Source organism: Schistocerca serialis, chromosome 1 (assembly GCF_023864345.2).
Source record: "Schistocerca serialis cubense isolate TAMUIC-IGC-003099 chromosome 1, iqSchSeri2.2, whole genome shotgun sequence".
Classification (NCBI taxonomy): Eukaryota; Metazoa; Arthropoda; class Insecta; order Orthoptera; family Acrididae; genus Schistocerca; species Schistocerca serialis.
Genome location: NC_064638.1, coordinates 1,045,997,876 through 1,046,020,924, shown reverse-complemented (window position 1 = coordinate 1,046,020,924; position 23,049 = coordinate 1,045,997,876). Strand labels below are relative to the sequence as shown.

The window sequence follows — 23,049 nt, the reverse complement described above, 5'->3', positions numbered from 1 at the left end:
TGAAGCCAAAGATAAAATTACAGTTGGAAACTATGTTCTGGTAGCTTTTGCAACAAAATGTAAGAAAGTTCATTTTATTGGCCAAGTTACCAAAATTAGTGATTTAGGAGATCCAGAAGTGATTTTCCTCAGATGCAAAAATAAGACAAAGCATGGCACCACATTCTACTGGCCTGATAGAAAAGATGAGAAGGAAGTTCCATCCTCTGATGTCATTTCAGTGCTGCCTGAGCCTACTTTGAGTTGCAGGGGAGACCTGACATTTGGTGTTACATTTGATTCATACAACATTCAGTGACTAAATAATAGTTAGGGCCTAAGTGTGAATATAATAAGTTGAATTAGGGCAGTTTAGCGTTAAGCACAAACTGCCAACAACTTTAGTTCAATTACCATGAAAAATAATAGAAAGTGAACTTATAAAGTAAATTTTTCTTTTCTCTTGATACTAGATATTTTATTATTTTTGTTAAATTGCCTACCAAAGAAAAAATATTACTTTGGTAGAATTTAAACTAATAAATTACTGGCCTAAAACAAAAATCAATCATCTATGAAGCATTCTGTTTCAGTGTTTTATGGTTTAGGCTAACACTTATTTTTTAGTTTAGCTAACATTTTCTGTGTATTTCATAATATACAAAGAGGCGTGTGCAAAAAAGTTCATATCTTGAGTAAAATTTAAGATATTTTAATAATTCAAAAATGCTCAAATTCAGTAAAAATTGGGTAATCAGGTCACTTACCCCAAGTCTCTTCTACAGTGCTCTGTATGGGTACAACAATGCGGGGTTACACTTGCCCCGAACCATGAGGCAAGTGTAACCTCACAAACAAAATTTTGAAAACAATTAATTGACCATATAATTTCTTTTTTCAAAAACGAAATGTAGATTGTTTAACGTCAGTAAGTTAAACTTTAAGCATGAGAAATTTCAAAATCATATCTTCAATAACAAGTTGGTAATTTGGTGTCAAAGTTGAACTATGCCAAAACGTGGTTACGCTTACCCCACTTCACCCTACTAATTTTTCCTGGGTTTCATTTACTGCTTGTTCAATATACAGATTGAATAATGTCGGAGGTAGGCTGCAATCCTATTTCACTCCTTTCTCAACTCTGCTTCCCCTTCATGTCCTTTGACTCCTATAACGTCAGTCTCGTTTCCGTTAAAGTTGCAGATAACTTTTTGCTGTCTGTATCTTATCCCTGCTATCTTCAGAATTTTTGCGAGTGTATTCCAATCGAGAGTGCCAAAACCGCTCTCAAAATCTACAGATGTTTTAAGTTTGCCTTTCTTCAGTCCATCATCTAAGATACATTGTTGGGTCAGTATTGCATCATCTGCACCTACATTCCAGTGGAACTCAAACTGATCCTCCCGGAGATCAGCTTCAACTATTTTTTCTATTCTTCTGTAAGTAGTTTGTCTAGATTTTGCAACTATGACTTAGTAAAGTGATAGTTCTCTAACATTCATACTTGTCAACATCTAGCTCGTTTTATACATTCTTCTTAAAGTCTAAGGGTATTTCCTGTCTCATAAATTCTGCACACTAGGTGGAATAGTTCTGTCATTGCCAGTTCTCCCAAGGATTTGAGGAAATGTCATTCAATGCAGGAGCTGTATTTTGAGTAAGTCTTTGTGCTCTGTTGGATTGTTCTCACTGTGCTCACCCATCTCATCTTCTTCCTCTGTTCTTTCTATAATAGGTCGTAAAATGTTTCTCTTGTTTAGAGCTTCTGTGTATTCCTTCTACCTTTCATCTCTCCTTTCTTTACTATGAGCTCAGCTCTTAAAGTTGGAGTATGTACTTCTCCACACTCAGCAGGTCTCCTTGATATTCCTATGGATGGCATCTTTCCCCTAGTCAAGCATGCTTTCACAGACTTCCAGTTTTTCTTTGGATCACTCCTGCTTTGCTGTTTTACACTTCCTCACTAATTTTTATAAGCCTGTATTCCCTTTCCCTACTTAATTTTCTGGGTGGTTGTACTTTCTCCTTTGTCAAATAAATTCAGTCCCTCACAAGTTACTCAGATTTTTACTGTATCTTGTTTTATTTTGCGTACTTGATCCTCTGCTGCCTTCTTTCATATATCAAAGCCACCCATTCCTCTTTTATTGTATTTCTTTTTCATGTGTCAGTCAACCATTGCCTAATGTTACCTTTGAAACATTCAGCAACCTCTGATTTTTCAATTTATCCAGTCCTCACAGCTTCAGTTCTGCCAGTACAATGTCTCCTACCTTCCAAACTCCACAGAAGCTCTCCTATGAACGGGTCATGTGATGTGCTTGGGTAGCTCAGTTGGTAGAGCAATTGCCTGCGAAAGGCAAAGGTCCCAAATTCAAGTCTTGGTCCGGCACACAGTTTTAATCTGCCAGGAAGTTGCATATCAGCTCACACTCTGCTGCAGAGTGAAAATTTCATTTATGTAACATTTTTGTGTAGAGTTAATAAGGAAACCTATTCAGTTCTAGTTACTGTTCATTTGGATGCTGAGTACTACCTGTCAAATAATTGTTTGTAAATGTATAGTTTACCTGACCAATGATACTTAAAAGCATTAAAAATGAACATTGGAAAAAGTATAAAATATGTTTTAAATTTTTAAGATTATGCAGAAGAAAAGGCCTTTTTTAATGGAAGAAAATTTTCTCTTTGGTATTGAGAGTTAAATAAAATCCAAACCACACATTAGGCATATTTGTTAGTGTGTTGTCATTAGCACTATTACATCTAATTGATTCTATTTGCAGATGCGAATTCCTTTCATCAGACATCTAAATGGATTGACGATGTTCGGACAGAACGTGGTAGTGACGTAATAATTATGCTTGTTGGCAACAAGACTGATCTCTCAGATAAACGACAGGTCTCCACTGAAGAAGGAGAACGGAAAGCCAAGGAACTAAACGTCATGTTTATAGAAACTAGTGCAAAAGCTGGCTACAATGTTAAGCAGGTAGAGTAAACTTAATTTTTGTCTTGACATGGCTTATAGTAAGTTTGCAATAGGTAGCATATAAATTAACATTTTGTTAAATTAATTTACGCTTGGAAGCAAGCTTAAAATTTTGTCTTGCATGAATGAAGGAGTATTGTTGAAAATACCTGTTACCAGTTATTTGTATAAACTGTAAAATTGCTACTTCCATCTTTAGTACCTTTGTAATTTACAGAAACGTACTTAAGCAATGTCCATTGTTGCTAAGTAATATACTGTAGCATCTGCTGGATTTGGTGGCTGCTGATGTTTTTATCTGTGCTAAAAGTGCATTGAAACTCGAGGCTCATCATGATGTTAAAGTTATGTAGCACCATATCAAAGTAACTACAATTAAAAAGCAACAAATTTTCGCAAAATGTGAAAGAAAATTGGAAGTAAAATGGTTTCTCGTGCATACTTAAGCCTTCATGAGCTTTCAAGGTGTTCCTTCGAAATAGACAGTGGTAGTGCTAAGCCCTTTTTCAACTACACACTACTTACTAAGAATGTAAATCGTTTTTGTTTGATATATGTATCATCTATGAATATCACCTGAAACACAGAAATGTACACATTTTTATTTTAGAACTCGTGTATGCAGTTTGTACTAAATCTCCGTCAATTCAATTGAATTATTATTCTAAAAATAATTCACTCCATCTGAAGATGACAGTATAATACTTGAAAAGACATTGTTGAATCATAAAAGGCACTTGTTTGTTATTCTTCTGTGTTTTCATTGGTTTATTTCAATGGAAGTTGGGCGGTATGTGAGAAGCAGCCTTGATAAAAGTGTTGCAATAACTATGTTTATCAAAGCAGTGCACTAAATTTTCCTGTAAACACATTCGATGTCTAGTTATTGTTAGCACAAACATAATTCAAGAAGTAGGGACAGACAAATGGTCACATTCCATTTCATATGAGAAATGGAAATTCCTGTATGGAATAATATGTAAAATAAAGGAAAAGCACTCACTAATATGTAGCTGACTGGTTTGTGGTACATAGGACACAGAAAAAACAGTATTTACACTGTTGTTCGCATAATGTAAGAAGGCAGCCAAATTTTCAGCTGTTCTGCGCATCCCCCTCTGCTAGTCACTGGTGGCCAATAATATTCGTTCTCTTTCTGAGCAGCTAGCAGAGAGTTACAGCTAGAATTGAGAATCTCGCTCCTACATGCTGTACTGTTGCTGCATTTTCTTGCAGCAGTATAGCTGTGAATTTGTATGAAAGAACAGATACCATCTTCATATGTACAAGCCTTACCGGCCAATGATCTGCGGTGCGGATGCACTCAGATTGCTCAGACTCTTACGGGAATCAGTAGAGTGACTGCCGCGAGTAATGAGTACAGTGGGCAGGGGCACTCCAAATGTAGTTTGTGGACAGTAAGTTGGAAATGTGGGTCTCACGGGGAGCGTGCCAAAGATAAATCCCTACAGTCGTACTATCGTCTGTATCCTCGATGGTTGTCAAACAGTGTGTCTGCCATGTAAGCAGGAGATCTCGGGTTCAAGTCCCAGTGGGGGCACACATTTTCAACTGTCACCCTTGATATTTATCAATACCTGTAAGTAGCTAATGGTCTGGATTTCATTGTAATTTCATTCTTAGAGAGCTGCAAGATCACTAATGGTATCATATATTCATATGTAAATGTGTTGGAGCTGTAGGAACCGTAGAAACAGTTGGTTTCATGTTGCCTGGAAAGCGTCGAAATCGCAAGGAACCTGTAACACAAATATATAGTTTTAAGATTGAAGTTTTAAAGTGCTTCACGTGAATGATGAATGCCCAACATAACAAAAACGTGTTAGTTATGCAGGCTTCAGTGGTAAGCGCTTCATCAAGGTAAAGAATTTTAAATGATGTTGGTTCCAGATATGTTAAGAGTTTTTAGTTCAAAGAAGTGACCTAGGTGCAGTATGAACTATATCCCGTATAAAGAATCATGATTCAAGAGGAGGAGGTAGTTCAACAGTGTATTAGGTTCATTAAACATGGGTCAATTATAATCATTCCAAGATGATCTGTTGGAAAATGAGTGATGGTACTAGCGGTTTTAATGTTCTCATAGGGATAAGTTCTCAGATAATTATTCTGCTTGCTGACTCTTCTTCGGTTTTATTTCTGAGAATAAACTTGTATTTACGTGCAAGAAAAACAGCAGTGATAACCATTCGACAATTAACACTGTCAGTTTCGTGACGTGATTCAAAATTCTTGTCATACCTTGCTTCAAAGTCGGTCATCGCCAGTTATAATTCAACTGTTATAGAGAAAATATCAAGTACAAACACCAGAAAAGCTGATATATTTCTCTGGCTTAAAAATAAAAACATTAAACACCATATGAACCTGACTCGTACCGATCTGCTGCAGGTCGTTAATTTATACTGTAAAAGTCACGTAACAAAACGTATAAACTTGACTTCCTTGCACGTGAATGGGATCACACAGTTTGTATTTACCCCTGTGTCGCTGTCATCATAGCCCTGTGTCAGTCATTGTAGCCCCATGGAATTAATTTGGGTAAAAAGTTTTAAGGCTATGTGGGAGAAGAAACAAAACATTCAAGATGACATACAGTGAATCGCTTGTGCATGAGGCAACAGACAACATCCCACCTCTACTGTGGGCACAATCTGTGTGGCATGCTGAAAAGCTTCAGAAAGAAGAATTTGACAGGGAAGTGATGATGGATATAAGCCTCGAACCTATCATCGTAAATCTAAAATCAGATTGTTTGGATACAGACTCATAGAAGTGACAGTGGTATTACAATGTAGACTTCGGAACAAAATAATAATATTTCTTAGTTTTAAATACTCGTGGCTTAAATGTTTGTCAACATATCAGTTGCATGCATAATAATGAGAACTTCCTAGTGTTTTTTATTAGGACTTTGTATCCTTTTGATGATGTGACTATAATGTTCAACATATTGCCCAAGGAGAAGTTAAGCTTCTTCCACTATGTTGTAAACCTCTGTTATTTTCAAGGCACGAACTGGAGAAGGCCCTAAAATGACAGTAACTGTTACTTGTCGAGATATTGGTGGTTTTCGATGTTGTCAGTCAGATACCCTGGAGTTATTTACAGATGATGGTTAATTATTTGCTTGTTCAATGGATTATAAATACAGTCTTTCACTGTAATATCGAACATGTTAGTTTACACTCATAATGCCCTTTAACAATGAAAAATGACAACTTACTGACCATTCTTACGATAGTCTTTTACATGTCTTCTCCACCACTAATTCTTTCTTACACACAGTGATTACACTTAACTATGGTCACACATACCCACACCTCACACATTTTTAAAAATTATATTGAGCAGAAGCAGTTGTCAAGCAAATGTAATTATTTCAGTTTGTGCTTGAAGTTAATTTTGTTGTATATTAAATTTTTACTTATAATGCAGTTCAAATACAAATAAACAGTAATTATTGCAAGCAGTTTCAATATCTTTTGAGAAAAATTGTTCTTCACGACTTCACAAAGTGTATCAGCTGTTCTCACCACCTGACATCATGCAGAGTAAATCTGTGGAGCAGTGGACGTGAATTAATATTTCTCTCATGAGAAGGGGTATCTGTTGAGAGGTCAGACAAACATATGGTTCCTGAAGAGGGGCAGCAGCCTTTTCAGTAGTTGCAGGGGCAACAGGCTGGATGATTGACTGATCTGGCCTTGTAACATTAACCAAAACGGCCTTGCTGTGCTGGTACTGCGAACGGCTGAAAGCAAGGGGAAACTACGGCCGTAATTTTTCCCGAGGGCATGCAGAGCTGCATCAAACCAGTCTCAGGACTGACGACGACGACTGATCGAAATTGGTTTTAATATTTATTATTCCACTCATAGATTTGAGCATATAATACAATGTACCGTAGGCAAACGAGCTTGACTGTTATCCGCAGCGATGCAGTTCGGCAACGTGGTCTTTGTTTGCCCACTCTGTTGGCGCGCATGCGCAGTTCTCATCCTCCCATGCTTCCTTTTCGCTCCGCGTTTTAGCAGAAGTGCCGGCCTAGGTGATGTGGGCTTTAGGACATGGGCTTACCATTAGAATTGGTATCTCAGCCTGTCACCCGTCCTATCGCAAGAATGTCAACCTTCTCCAATTCCATCAGTCCCTCACCTTCATCATTCTGGTCCATCATAATCATAAAATTCAAGCTCAAACCAATCTTGACAGCCTCTACTAATTTTGCTATATCCTTTTGCTCTGTGACCAAAACTTCATGGGTGCTATCACTGCTATAGAAACTCTTGCCTTTAAACAGTTACAACAGTATTTCCAGTGCCATCTGAGGAAGCGTATCCCTGTTACTCCTGTTATATGCTTGCACAGGATTACCTACAGCCAAGAGAGAGCCTGTCATTCTGTTCTAACTTCTGTGAACCCTTCATAACTCCCCAACCATGCCTGGCTGACTTTCTACCTTCCACATACCAAAAATTTCCTCCCTCCTCCATCACACAGTGCTCCTGAACACCCATCGTGTAACACTGTCATCAACCTGTTTTCCAAAATTCCGGTCCCTGCAGAAGTATCAGTACTTTCTAAAGGCCTCACCTTTAGACCAAATCCCAAGTTCATCCATAGTGGATTGGTAAAGGATCTTCTTTATTTTACTCATTCTCTTCAGTAGAAACATTTCTCAGCCACACACTCCACTGACAACAGCCAACCAAAACCACATGTAGAATCTTGCTTAACAGTTGCATTCTTGCAACTATGATCTTCCTCCACTTCCGTATTCATCTCCAGGAAACTTTACAGGAATGCCTCACTTATAATCTGGCCTCTTCTTGCTCTCCTAAATTCCTCTTGAGTGAGTCCAACTTCATTCTTATGGAATAGACAGCTATCCGTAACCTGAAAACCAATCCAGCCTTTATCATCCTTCCTGCAGACAAAGGCTCCACCACAGTGGTCATGAAACGTAGTGACTATGTTGCTGAAGGTCGTCCACCAAGTTTGACACCTCTCTGTACAAGCCTTACAGCCATGATCACGTCCCAGAAGTCCAACATAACGTCCAGCAGCTCCTCAAGGCCTTCGGTCCATCCCAGAATCTGACATCTCCCTCCTCATACTAGCCGCTCCACACACTCCTACCTTTTACCTAATCTCACAACCACACTCACAGATTTCCATGCTGATTGTCCTTTGTGGCTGGGTACATTGCTCCCACTGAACGAACCTCTGCTTTTGTTGGCCAACACCTCCAAACTACTATTTATAACCTCCCATCGTACATTCAAGATACCACTCACTTCCTTCACCACCATTCCACAGTTCCTGTGCAATTACCCTAGATGCCCTGCTGGTCACTGTGTATGCGACTTCCATATACAGGGTGGTCCATTGATCGTGACCGGGCCAAATGCCTCATGAAATAGGCGTCAAACGAAAAAACTACAAAGAACGAAACTTGCTAGCTTGAAGGGGGAAACCAGATGGTGCTATGGTTGGCCCGCTAGATAGTGCTGCCATAGGTCAAACGGATATCAACTGCGTTTTTTTAATAGGAACCCCCATTTTTTATTGCATATTCATGTAGTATGTAAAGAAATATGAATGTTTTAGTTGGACCATTTTTTTTTTTTTTTTTTTGCTTTGTGATAGATGTTGCTGTAATAGTCACAAACATATTGGTCACAATTTTAGATGAACAGTTGGTAACCGGTTTTTAAAATTAAAATACAGAACGTAGGTACGTTTGAACATTTTATTTCGGTTGTTCCAGTGTGATACATGTACCTTTGTGAACTTATCATTTCTGAGAACGTCTGGTGTTACAGTGTGATTACCTGTAAATACCACATTAATGCAATAAATGCTCAAAATGATGTCCGTCAACCTCATTGCATTTGGCAATACGTGTAACGACATTCCTCTCAACAGCGAGTAGTTCGCCTTCCGTAATATTCGCACACGCATGTTGTCCGGCATTTTCGGTGGATCACATTAGCAAGTATCCTTCAACTTTTCCCATAGAAAGAAATCCGGGGACGTCAGATCCGGTAAATGTGCGGGCCTTGGTATGGTGCTTCGACGACCAATCCACCTGTCATGAAATATGCTACTCAATACCGCTTCAGCCGCACGCGAGCTATGTGCTGGACATCCATCATGTTGGAAGTACATCGCCATTCTGTCATGCAGTGAAACATCTTGTAGTAACATCGGCAGAACATTATGTAGGAAATCAGTATACATTGCACCATTTAGATTGCCATCGATAAAATGGGGGCCAATTATCTTTCCTCCCGTAATGCCACATCATACATTAACCCACCCAGGTCGCTGATGTTCCACTTGTCGCAGTCATCGTGGATTTTCCATTGCCCAATAGTGCATATTATGCCGGTTTACATTACCGCTGTTGGTGAATGACGCTTTGTCGCTAAATAGAATGCGTGCAAAAAATCTGTCATCGTCCCGTAATTTCCCTTATGCCCAGTGGCAGAACTGTACACGACGTTCAAAGTCGTCGCCATGCAATTCCTGGTGCAGAGAAAGTATGGTACAGGTGCAATCGATGTTGATGTAGCATTCTCAACACCGACTTTTTGAGATTCCCGATTCTCACGCAATTTGTCTGCTACTGATGTGTGGATTAGCCGCGATAGCAGCTAAAACACCTACTTGGGCATCATCATTTGTTGCAGGTTGTGGTTGACGTTCCATAAATAACGTAACTATCCGGCGGACGGTCCGGACACTTGGATGATGTCGTCCAGGATACTGAGCAGCATACATAGCACACACCCGTTGGGCGTTTTGATCACAATAGCCATACAACATGATATCGACCTTGAAACTTCCTGGCAGATTAAAACTGTGTGCCGGACCGAGACTCGAACTCGGGACCTTTGCCTTTTGCGGGCAAGTACTCTTATCCTTTCTTTCAGGAGGGCTAGTTCTGCAAGGTTCGCAGGAGAGCTTCTGTAAAGTTTGGAAGGTAGGAGACGAGGTACTGGCAGAAGTAAAGTTGTGAGGACGGGGCGTGAGTCGTGCTTGGGTAGCTCAATGTAGAGCACTTGCCCGCAAAAGGCAAAGGTTCTGAGTTCGAGTCTCGGTCCAGCACACAGTTTTAATCTGCCAGGAAGTTTCATGTCAGTGCACACTCTGCTGCAGAGTGAAAATATCATTCTATGATATCGGCCTTTTCCCCAATTGGTAAGTGGTCCATTTTAACACGGGTAATGTATCACATAGCAAATACTGTCCACACCGGCAGTGTGTTACGTGATACCATGTACTTATACGTTCGTGACTATTACAGCACCATCTTTCACAAAGCGAAAAAAGTGATCAAACTAAAACATTCATATTCCTTTACATACTACATGAATATGTTATAAAAAATGAGGGTTCATTTTTAAGAAAACACAGTTCATATCCGTTTGACCTGTGGCAGTGTCATCTGGCGGGCCAAACAGAGCACCATCTGGTTTCCCCCTTCAAGCTAGACGAGTTTCGTTCTTTGTGGTTTTTTCGTTTGATGCTTATTTTGTGGTATATTTGGCCCAGTCACTATCAATGGACCACCCTGTATACAAATGTCGTGCCCCATGCCCATGGCTTTGCAGCAATTAAACACTGATACCAAACCCACCAACTGTTTCCTAGTCCTCCTAGCCAACCTTATACCTTATCCTGATCCACAGTTACTTCATTTCTGAAGGGCAGATCTATAAACAAATGTGGTACTGTCATAGGTACTTGCATATCACCATCTTGTGAAAACATACTTATATGCCATCTGCAGGAAACCTTCCGATGCAGTCAACTTGATATCACTGCCGTATACATTGTTACCCTTAAACAGTTGGAACAGCATTTCCAGCATGGTCTGAGTAATCCATCATTGTTACTACTATCAAAACTTACCCAAAGTATGATTAACGTGGAACGTCTCAACATGTCATAGTCAGAGATCTTGATCTTGACATCTCTGATGGCTCCTTAAATACATCTGTTCACATCAAGTGCACCAACAGTACCTCCACTTTGACAGCTGTCATCCATTCCATGTCAAAAAGTATGTTCTTTCCAGCCTCACCATCCATGGACATTGTCGAAAGGACTGATAACCTTGCCTGAGACATTATTCACAGGCAGTATGCTAGCCATCTCATCCGTGAACAGATCTCCCAAGCTATCTCCTCCAACACCAGTAAACCCCTTTAGCTAGCCTCTGGACAACATTCTTCTGATCACGCCTGGCCTTGAAAAGCTCAACCATGTCATTCACCAGGTCTTTCATTACCTCTTGTCATGCCTCAAGTTGAGATGAGGGATATCCTACGAGTAATTCTACCCACATCACCCAAAGTAGTGTTCCACTCCAAACCGTCATCCCCCACCTACAGAATATCCTAGTCCATCCAGTTCCAATCCTGCACTTCATGGATCTTTCCCTTGCAGTTGGCCCTGCTGCAAGACCTGTTCCAACCCCCCCCCCCCCCCCCCTTCACCACATGCTGTAACTGTCCAAAGGCACTTAATGCGATATAAAAGGGGGGGAGGGGGCTTCGACCCCTTCTCCTCACTCCAAATTAGCCTCAGTTTTTATGGATGTCACCCCCCATCATCTTTGGTAATGACCACTAACCCCGTGACGTGACCTCCCCTCTGCTTCTTTATGTTTAAGTTGGACTCTTGTCACACAGTAATCCAGTGGAATTGCAATGGATGTTACAGCCAACTACCGGAAACACAACAGCTTGTTTCCTCTTATTCTGTGTTCTTGCTCTTCAAGAAAAGCATTTCTGTGATGACCACTTTCCAACATTTTGTTGTTATCGGTCATTCTGTCAGAACCGTGCTGGCCCTGAGGTAGCATCTGGAGGGCCCACCATTGTCATTAGTGACTGGATCTTCCTCCATACCAATGTGGAAGCAGTAGCAGTAAAAATGTGAACGACCCCAGCAGTCACCATTTGCTATGTCTACCTCCCACCAGGTAGGCCACTTCCTTATGTTGAACTGCCTACATTAATACAGCAACTCCCACTCGCATATCTCCTCCTCAGGGACTTCAATGCACACTACCCCTGTAGGGGAGTGCCACTTCAGTGTGACGGGGGTCTTCTAATTGACCAGTTTATAAGAGACTTTGATTTGTCTCCTCAATGAAGGTCCTCTTACCACTTCAGTGCCACTCGTGGCACCTTTACTGATATCGATCTCCTTATCCCCTCCCCTGTTCTCACAGCTTCATTACATTGGCCACCCCATTATGATCTTTCTGATCACTTTCCGGAGATTTTATTGTGCCCCAGCCGCTGCCATGCAGGCAAGCCCCCACATGGGACATCCCGCAGTTGGCCTTTATATACGTTAGCTCTGCACTTGGACACCTCTCGGATTGCATTGATGCAGTTTTGCAAAACATCACTGATGCTATTCTTCATGCTGCTATCCCCCTATCCACAGATCCCCGTCACATTAACCAGTACCATGGTGGACCACGGATGTAGCAGTCGCTGTGCGGGACTGCCGATGGGCACAACAGGGCACTACAAAAATTTAAACAACACCCTTTACAGACCAGCCTTACTGCTTTTAAGCATCTCCATGCTAAAGCTTAGTATCTTAATAAGCAGAGTAAAAAGGAATTCTGGGAGTGCTATGTTTCCTCCATGGGTACCTATGCCTCATGATCTCAGGGTTGGTCTAAGCTCCAGAGCCTTCTGGGCACTCAGTGACAATCAACTGTCCAGGGTATTATCCTAAAGGGTGCTCTGTGTACTGATCCATTGGTCCTTGCAAAACCTCACAACACACTTTGTGACAGCATAGGCATCACCTTACTATCCTGGCGCCCTTTCTCTGGCAGAAACAATAAGTTGAACAAACCACCCCCTGCCCCCCCCCCCCCTCCTGTTTTTCAACCCCCCACCAAGCTGAAGCCTGTAATGATGCTTTTCACTGAATTCTTGCATGCTCTTACTTCTTCATATGATGCTGCCCCAGACCTAGATTCCATTCACAACCAGATGATCCAACATTTGGACATTACCCAGAGGTAACATCTACTCTGGATCTTCAAATGCATTTTTCTCGTAGGTGTCTTCCCCTCGCAAAGGAAAGACAGCATTGTTATCCCCATACTTAGGCCCGGGAGGAACCCAACGTCTCTCGATAGCTATTGACTGTTTAACCGGACCAACATACTTTGCAAATTACTTGAGAGGATGTTTAGCTTCAGATTGTTGGGTATTCGAATCTCGGGGCCTGTCATCCCTGTATCACTGTGGCTTCTGGGAAGGACAGTCTACAACTGATCATATACTCAGATTGGAAACAGAAGACTGACAGGCTTTTCCTGAATGCAGACACCTTGTTTGGTCTTCTTTGGCCTATATAAGGCATACGACATGGCTTGGCACTGTCAATGTTAGTTACCTTACATGACTGTGGCTTTCGTGGTGGCCTTCCAATTTTTATCCACATGTTTTTATCCCACAAGCTCTTCCAGGATAGATCCCCACACCCCTCTGATCCAGGAGAACAATTCCAGAGGGTTCTCTGTTAAGTGTCACTCTCTTCCTCATAGCTGTCAATGGGCTTGTAACCTTTGTTGGTCCTCTGGTTAGCCCAGTGCTGTATATCAACAATTTTTCATATGGTGCAGCTCCCACCGGCAGAGTCAAAATTCTTGACTCTCCATTCACACAAGAATTACTGGCATGTCTTAGTGGATGATACCAGATAAAATAGTTTGCTGTTTCACTGCTCATCTTACCTTAACCTGTAAGATAACTTGCAAAAAAAGGTAGGACACACCATGCAATTGAGCAAACAACCAACAAGAAGGGAGCAATAAGTGAATAACAAAGTTCGCTGTGTCCTGTGTGTTGGTGCATTCATGGAAGAAAATAGTAGTGGCTTCCAGCAACTCCATTGTCGAGAACAGTTGCATGCTGCATCAGAATATTCTAAACCGTTGAATGTATGTTTTTTCCAACCACTTACTGCACTGGCTTTGTTTAATTACCGATATGAAAAATGAGGAATCGGATTTATGTCCATAAAAATCCATCATCGGTAAACTTTTGAGTTCTCCATCATTGTAAAGATGCCACTTTGCAGGTACAAAAGTTTAGAGGTACGCATCCCACCGCATTCCCCCAGAAAGACATACTGACTGTATGTACACTTCAGCATTAAGGCTTAATCACCTATATTGCAAGGCTGACTAATCAATGAATGAATGTCTTTCCCATGTCTAACTATGCATCTGTTATTAACTATCTTAAACCAGAAGGGCACTCTGAAAAGTTTGTGGTAATTGTGAGCTCTGTGTTCCAATCTAAGCCAAGGGATATAGATGGTCTCTCCGAAGCCCTATACACTTTCAAGTGTCATGTGGTATTGGTGGATTTTACTATCATTGGCAGATTTTGTGTATTCAGCTCATATTACATTTGCCGCTTTAAAATTTGAGTGAATACAGGCTTTTATAAGACGGGGGGAGAGAGAGAGAGAGAGAGAGAGAGAGAGAGAGAGAGAGAGATATTTAGTTTTAATTTGAAAATTCCCTGGTAAATTGTTCTCAGGGATTGTATAACGAAACCATCTCTGAAAAGATTTAAATATCAAATTTTGATTGTGAATTGTCTAAATATGTAAACTGCAACATAAGGAAGTGAAATGTAACGATTCTAGATTCAGAATTCAATTTACAACTAAAGTTGCTGTAGTTACCACCATAGAAATTAAAAAGCAAAACCCTAGAAGAATAGAAATGACAAAAAAGTCATGAAAACTTGTAAACAAGAAAAAGGGTCAGACGATCAGTGTCACATGTATCGACACAAGAAAGAAAGATAACTCTTAGCTATGAGAATGCTGTAATATGAAAATCTTCAGAATGAAATCATAGTTCCTTTAGTTGTACAGCTGGCAGACTCGGAGTGTCCACTGTATCTGCAACTTGCACCAGTGAGAAATACTTCATTTATTGCTGTTGGTCAGAGCCCGGAAAGTAGTGGAAGATGCACAGGCCAAGCAGTTTACCACATACAGCATTTAAATACATAAAATTGCCTGACATAACCACTGCGCATCCGGAACCGCGCGACTGCTATGGTCGCAGGTTCGAATCCTGCCTCGGGCATGGATGTGTGTGATGTCCTTAGGTTAGTTAGGTTTAAGTAGTTCTAAGTTCTAGGGGACTGATGACCACAGCTGTTAAGTCCCATAGTGCTCAAAACACACACACACACACACACACACACACACACACACACACACACACACACACCATAGCTACGAAAATGAAAGAGAAATTGAGTTTGTTAAAAAAAAGACATCGAAGTAATAATACGTCAAAACAATGACAATAGCAAGTTTTGAATCCACTCACTATAAAACAACAAAACTAAAATAATAGTGCTGGTATACACAGTTTGGAGTGTAAAATAGGCTCTTTACGTGCACATATTAAAGCCCATGTTAACTGGACTTTTTCTCGTTTTGATCCGTACTACCACGTCTCAAAATAGGGAAAGCAAAGAGCTTGCAGAAGAAGATACTTGTTTCACAATATCGAAGATGTAGTGCTCATAGCTGTTGAGGTATGCTTTTTACAGCCCCTGTTTATTATAGTTTCTTGCTTCGAATGATTGTTATTGTTAAAGCCTGAAATATTTATCATTCCTCCTGGGACACTCTGTACAAGTCCAGATATGTTTCTTGAAATAACTGAAAACGAATTATTTGTTCTTGTTGATTTATTATAATCATTTCTTGTATTAACACATTGATAAAACAGTTTTTTGATGAAAGTGAAAATAGTTCACATATACTGCACTTCAGTTCACTCAGTTTCACAGCAGTTACATCAAGCCGCATACATAACTGTTCTTATGTCATGACTCCTGAACAGACTGATCACCTCACTTGGTGCCGTTTCAACCCCAAGAATAATAATACTCAAAGGTTAAGTGTTAAAAAAGATACATAGGTTTAAATATTAATAGTAATGTGCATTGTGCACAATGGAGAGATTCATTATTGTAAAATATAATTTGTTTAATGTACTGTCAATGAGTGTACTGCTGGTTCATAATGCCCAACAGGTACTATGAACTGGCAGTACACCCACAGACTGTTTAATCAAATAATATGCCAGGAGAAACTGAAGAATCACATAATTTACGTTAATTATTATACTTACATTTTTTTATACTCTGTTGAATTTAACCATAGAAGTAGCAGGATGACTAGCTTTCCATAGTTTTCGTACACTTGCATTCTGAGTATGACACATCCCCAACAGCTTCAAAAATGATAAAAAAAATAGTAATAGTTCAGTTTTGGGATAATACACCAAACTCCCTACACAAACCCAGAAATTTTGAAATTATGAACAAAAACAATATCAGAAACATTGGTAAAGAAACTCAGCATTGCTAGATCAGATTTAGAACAGTGTTTATCATCCTTGGATTGTTGCAATCTACTGACATAAATAAAGACATTATTGAAGTGTTCTAATTATGCTTTATGACTCGCATTTTAAGGATCAGCTGACACACTTGAAGAGTGTATGGTCTTAGAGAATGCTCAGGAGTTCTTCATAGACCTTCAACAAACAGCCTATCGTTTATAAGGACACTAAATATCTAGCTGCTGTGCTCTCAGATCAGTTTACCACTGACTGTCTATTATAGGCTCATCTGTTGCAGGTTTTCTTCCACAATATTGATTAAGTGAGGTGTTGTAGCAGTTTGACATAGCACTTGCTTTTGCAAGAAATGTTTCAAATCTTCATTCAGCATTCCAGATGTGGGTGTTCCATAGTTTCCCTAAATTTCAGAAGCCAAATGCTGAGATCATCCTTTTGGAAAGGACACTGTTTTTCTTCTGTCCCCTCATCCCACCTGAGCCAGTGTTCCGTCTCAAAACACTTAGTAATTGATAGGAGGCTAAACCCTGTTCCATCTTCTCCTGCAGTGGATAGAAAAAGGCAAGAAAGAAAAAAATCCTTATTGGAATAACATTCCCACTGCAGTAGAAGACAGCTTAGACATGTGAAGGAACTTACAAGCATACCTCAAGGCAAGCCTTTCTTTACAGTATAACTCCGCTTATACGTTCGCGGAATTAACTTTTTCGCTCTGTTTACGACATTTTTTTTTTATTGGTCCCATCATATTTCCTATGCCCACAATATTAATTTGCACCTCATTTTGCATCAATATATTTATAATTTTCCTGCGATTTACGCATTATGAAAAAATGTTTGTGAAGAAAATGTGATGCTGGCATAATGTTGGCCATCCATTAGTGTTTACAAATATTAAGTGGTTAAGTTTCTTGACACCATGGCACTCTATTCAGTGGATTTGAACGGGTAAACGAGTAAAGATTGAAACAATTCGTGCCATATCTCCCGCCACTGCTCAGCTCTACGTGGCATGGTGGCTGATGAGAGTATATAACTTATGTTCGTTCGAATGAAGATATCATTACCAATCACAAGCATTTCCAAACTGTGTCTACTGTGCAAATGCAGATTCGTGATTGTTGTGATCGTGACACCTTTGTCGAAACATATTTAGCGTGTTTCGGCGTATGACCACATGGAGCGCTAGTTGACACCATCATTCATTTTTTTGTTACTCAAACATTTTTAGTGCAAACACAGCGCTGGTTATGTATTGTATTTAGGCTGAGCAATGTGTTCCGAGAATTTATTCTCATTGTCAAGTGCAGTGTTTACGTATGTATTTTTTGTGATGTTACACAAACAGTCAGTGATTTTTTTTTTTTTTTTTGTGTGTGTGTGTGTGTGTGTGTGTGTGTGTGTGTGTGTGTGTGTGTGTGTGTGTGTGTGTGTGGAGGGGGGGGTTCTGCATAACTGATGAGGCATAGTACCTGATAACCTCAAAAAGACGCAGAATAACACACGTTCAAACACCATACAAAATACTTACATATTTGCACTTGACAATGAGAAAAAATTCTTGAAGCGCGTCTTGCTAAGCATGAAAAATAAGTAACTAGTGCAGTATTTCATTATTTAAAAAATGAATGACAGCTGCAGGCTTTGAAAAACATCGATTATGACATTTGATATTGAGTAAAACTGCCCAGATAGTTATCAATCCCAGTTAAATCAGCAGTTTTTATTAGCTAATAGACCTTTATTAGATAATAAAAAAGTTACTGACTAGTCTTTTGATGCCTGCTATGTACGTACGTCATACATAAAGTGCAAGGGGGTATCCTATACATAACTTTTACAGCGTAAAACGTTATTTCCCACATTTTACATTTTCCGCCTTTTACACTATTTTTTTGAAGTTCCTTGAAATGTGTAAAAGCGGGGTTTCACTGTATTTAGTTCCACTAAATTCACTGAAATCCTTACAGTGTGGATGGGCTACATCTTCCATGTAAAAAGATTAGTGAACAGATAGGTTTTTGTATTTGTGCCATTACACTCCTCACTTCCCCTGCTCCTGGCCCCTGCTTGAAGCCCTTGACTGACTGTCTCCCCCCCCCCCCCCCCCCCCCCCCCCCCCACACACACACACACACACACATTTTTCCCCCAATTCGGAACACAGATACTCTTCAGCTTCCTTCTGGGGTATCAGTTGTTCAGGCAGTTCAGGTTTTATGTTTTCTGCAGAGAAGTGTGTTGGTCTTAACTCTGAGAGATGCACTTAGCAGAATTTTAATTTGGCAGTTATTTCCAAATTAAAGCTTACAATAATGAAAAACGGTGTTCTTGTCTATCGTGTACAAACTTCACTCCAAAAGAGTGATAATCTGCTATCTACTTATTTGTGGCTTCGACTATTTAAGAAAGTAGACAGTATTGATCAAAAGCTATCACAATAGTTTGTTCCTTTCACAGAGACTCCATTTTAGTTTCACTGAAGTGAAAATGGGCAGAATTGATTCACAGTTACTGTGGTAATCTTCTGTTTGCAATTCAAAACCATTAGACACAGTCTGTTTATAAGAAATATCCAAGGTTTATCAAAGGTTAAACTTTTTTCAATAAATCACAATTAACATATAATCATTGACACATATCTAGCCGTAAATAGATTCAAAAACAGTAATTTCAGTGATTAATATAAATTAAGAAAGGGGTTAGGTGTCACCGGATGGTGGATCCACTTAGTCGTCCATAATACATACGGCTCACTGTGAAATACAGCCAATGCTTAATATTGAGTTTGATGCGAAGCTGAGAATGCAACATGTAAGGGAAATTAACCAACATCAAAAACTTGCAAAAGTTCGTGGGGCCTGTGCCCAACTGGTGTAGGCTGCATGACGATGTCATTGTTAGATTAATGACTGAATCATTCTTTACATAGCTTGCTTGAAAATCCTGCAAGATACAAATAAAGTAACCAGTCCAAGTATCTCGGGGACGTATAGTGTAAGACGCAATGAAAAGTAATGAACACGAAAAGTGTTTGGTCATTAACATCCACTAACAGTGTGCTGTCGACGCCTCTGTTCCAGTCACGATCCTATGAAAACACATCGTACAAATTAAAAATAATGTAAAAGTGATGTGGTTTTATTAGAAATAAAAGGCAGAATAACTTTTAACTTCATACTATATTAAGAAAACCTAAATATCATTTACATAATAATCTTTAGAATGAGCACAGCGGAATGGCATCTGCACCTTAAGAGAGTGAGACAGTGAATGACAAAACTCTCAAGAGATAACAGAATATCCGAAGTTCAAAAATATCAAACGAAATTAGTCCAGCGATTAGATGTGAGGATTTGAGAGTTCTTACGTAAATGCATATGGGAGCATCATTTACTTTCCAAAAACTGTTCATACATACAAAATAGGATTAAGTAAGTTGCGCCCACACTTCATCTCTCTTACACATTAGAAACTTTCTAGTAAGCACAGCTTCTTTTAATGTCCTGAAGATCAGATCTGTGATGACTCCCTAAGATTTGGAGTATGTCAGTATATTTACAAGTAAGATACATTTTGTGTGGGAAAGTTCTTAGAAACTCATAACTTTTTTTTTAATCCACATAATTTGATAAATGTCCCACACACACTGATACAATCAGTTCACATTCATCTATGAAGTAAGAGTTGTGAAGCATAAATGATTTGTTTTTATACCTTGTGCCAGCACTTCTAATTAACAAGGAAATTGGTCAAATAATTTTTATGGCTGCATACTCTGCTGATCCTGTGCAAGAGTAACAGTAAGTTGTAGTTAGTGGAGGCTACTTTAGTTCCTAGTGTTATGTTTATGAAAGATGCTGTTTCGACAGTGTGCACAGTTATTCACAAAAAACTTCACAAGAGAGCAAAAGCATTGTGATTCTGTTTTTTAGTATGAGAGTTAACAAAAAGGGGCACCAAGGGAAGTCTCGTGCAGCAAGGGACAGGGTGAAGAGATGCTTGGCTGTGTGCCTGGAGCCTGGTCAAGTGATGCTGAAGTCCTTGCTGGTAGTAGTCAGGGAGAGTGGTGGTTACAAGGGTAAAATCTTTTCACATGCTTGCCTAGACAAAATGCTAACTATTCCAAATCTGGAAATTGAGTGCTGGCAGGCCAGGGTAGAGAGTAAGGGTGTGTTCACACTGCGTGCCAGATCGAGATGTGCTGAGCTGGGTCAGAATTCATATTGGCAACCAGCCTATGCTGCATTGGCGACATAAGAAATGTTTAATATTGCCAGTGGCTGGCTTAAACTGGTGGAGCTGTATTTCAGCTTCTGCAGTAAACATATATCTCCCATCTGTTTTTATCAGCAGTGTCACAGTAGATGTTAATCAGCATCTGTCACTGTACTGTTTTTGTTGATAGCTCTTGTTGTGCATGGAAATCCCTTTTTGTGTGCGGGCGTGTGTTCATGTGCGCGTATTCATGTGCGTGTCCCATTGGTGGAGCAAATTCCTTTGTGTGCTATCATTTAGTAGAGCTTTCTCTGGTATCTTGAACTGATTTTATTTATTACTGCAGGCCATGTTACATGAACTGCTGTGTGTAGTGTTCTTGCATAATTACTCTTCCTACACGTGCTGTTTACTCACCACTGACTCCCCCCCCCCCCCCCAATAATTACACACACACACACACACACACACACACACACACACACACACACACACACACGCGCACGCATGCATGCACACACGCATTGTAAAGCATTCTTGCCTGCTATGCATTATGGCATACGTGAGGGAGGGTAAAGCATCCCCGCCAGATGGCAATGTGTTTAAGTACATCATCACTAAGAAAAAAGAATAGTGGTGGGCAAAATATTTAAGAATTTTTAAAGCTCAATAGTGACAGATTGTCTGTGGTGAAGGCACTAAAAATGCTGTTACTTATCACGTCTGGATGAGTGTAAGCAGTGCAATAAACATCCTTCCTCTTCATAGACAAATGTTTGTAAAACTTAAAATGCAAGACCCTGTGTACAATGAGTTGCAGGCAGTGAGCTCAGTACAGAGTTCATCTTCAAAACAAGGGCTGTGCACTAATTCAAAATTAGTTCTATTTCAAATTTTTTGAGTGTTCATCAGATAATGAAATGTATTATTGCTCATTCTGCAACAATAGTAAAAGTTTTTGAGGGATGATTTGTATTTTCATGTGAGGAAAACTCTTCTAAATGTCAGTCAATATTCGTAGGGTGAGTTGATAACCATCCATTTCTTATGTGCTTCAAATTTAGATGAGTTGATATGATGTGAAAACAAAATCACTGGTAGAATGAAATAATTGTTATGTAAGGTGGCTCTAATTAGATAGCAGTGAAACGCTTCTGGCTGCACCCGTGTTGTCTTTGACCTTCAGCTAGTAGAGTGAGGATCCCTTGCTGCTGAGGACAAACCCACAAAGGGAGGAAAAAGTAAGAGGAAACACATCTATCCTTTAAACTGGTTTGAAATGTGGTGAGTATTCAACACATCCATCAATAGTAATTCATTTACTTGTTCTGCAGTGTTTGGGGCTACACTGAAGTTGCGCATTTTTCTGTCACTTGAAGTAGGAAAATCGAAAAGGAAGCACCTTGTAGACAAAGAGAACTTAATTTTGTCATCGAAAGATTCATTGAAATGCAGTTTCACTTAGTCATGATTTCATTAGATTAATTTCCTAAAATAAATATTATCCATAAGAGCTGTGCACAGTTATTTGAAAATGGGGGTAGGGTTGCCGTAAAGCATGTAATTATTTACGCTTTGCAGTGCTACACTTTCCCAGTACTAAAAAAGCAAAAATACTGAAAATGAACATCTTGTTTATGAGTCATACTTAGACATAGAAATAGGTTTTTAGCATCTGCTGTTTTCCATCTCCAGCTAGGAAGGAATTAAGTAGAGTGTTGCAAGCTTTTATTATAGCCCATCCACGTCAGTCTCATCTCAGATGATTTTTTTCTTCCCCTCTACTTCCAAATACAAAATGTACATTATACCAATTTTAGTGTGGGGACAACAAATAATTCTTTGTCTTTCATAATGTAAAGAGTGGTCCATTATAAAACAATAGCAGATGGTTGTCCAGTATAATCGGATGTTACCAAAGGAAAAATTTCTGTATATTTTGGCTTCCCTAGACAGGGATCATTAAAAAAAGATGATGTGGTCCCCGGCCCCCCCCCCCCCTTCCCTTCAGCAGTGTGACACACTATGCTACACCTGCGTGAACATGGGATTGCGATGCAGCATTAACGCCTCGTAGTAACTGGCATTTCTTTGAGAATGAAGACAGGTATCACAATCACTACCAATTCAAAAACTTTTTTGTATTGGTAGCTATATTTCACTTATAGTAATGGATGGATTAAAATGTGTGTAACAGTGAGCTACCGGCTATGAAACTTTTTCATGCCAGATTTGTGAATCAAGTACACTTGGTTGAGAGATAGCGTCATTTCTTAGTGACTGTTACAAATCATGAAAAGGTAATGATTTCTTAAGAAACTAAGATGCTGCCCTACCAGATGTGTAAAACCCAAATTTTTTAACTACGCACTTTCCGTAATCGATTGAG

At 39.6% G+C, this 23,049-nt stretch overlaps 1 protein-coding gene across 2 annotated transcripts in view; it reads left to right on the top strand.

The window, feature by feature from the left end:
• LOC126414730 (ras-related protein Rab6) overlaps positions 1-23,049 on the top strand; it is a 78,449-nt gene that overhangs the window by 24,852 nt on the left and 30,548 nt on the right. For both annotated transcript variants that reach the window (XM_050083372.1, XM_050083371.1), the window contains exon 5: positions 2,766-2,971. In XM_050083372.1, coding sequence (XP_049939329.1) covers positions 2,766-2,971 — 206 coding nt within the window. The remainder of the gene's footprint in view (positions 1-2,765; positions 2,972-23,049) is intronic.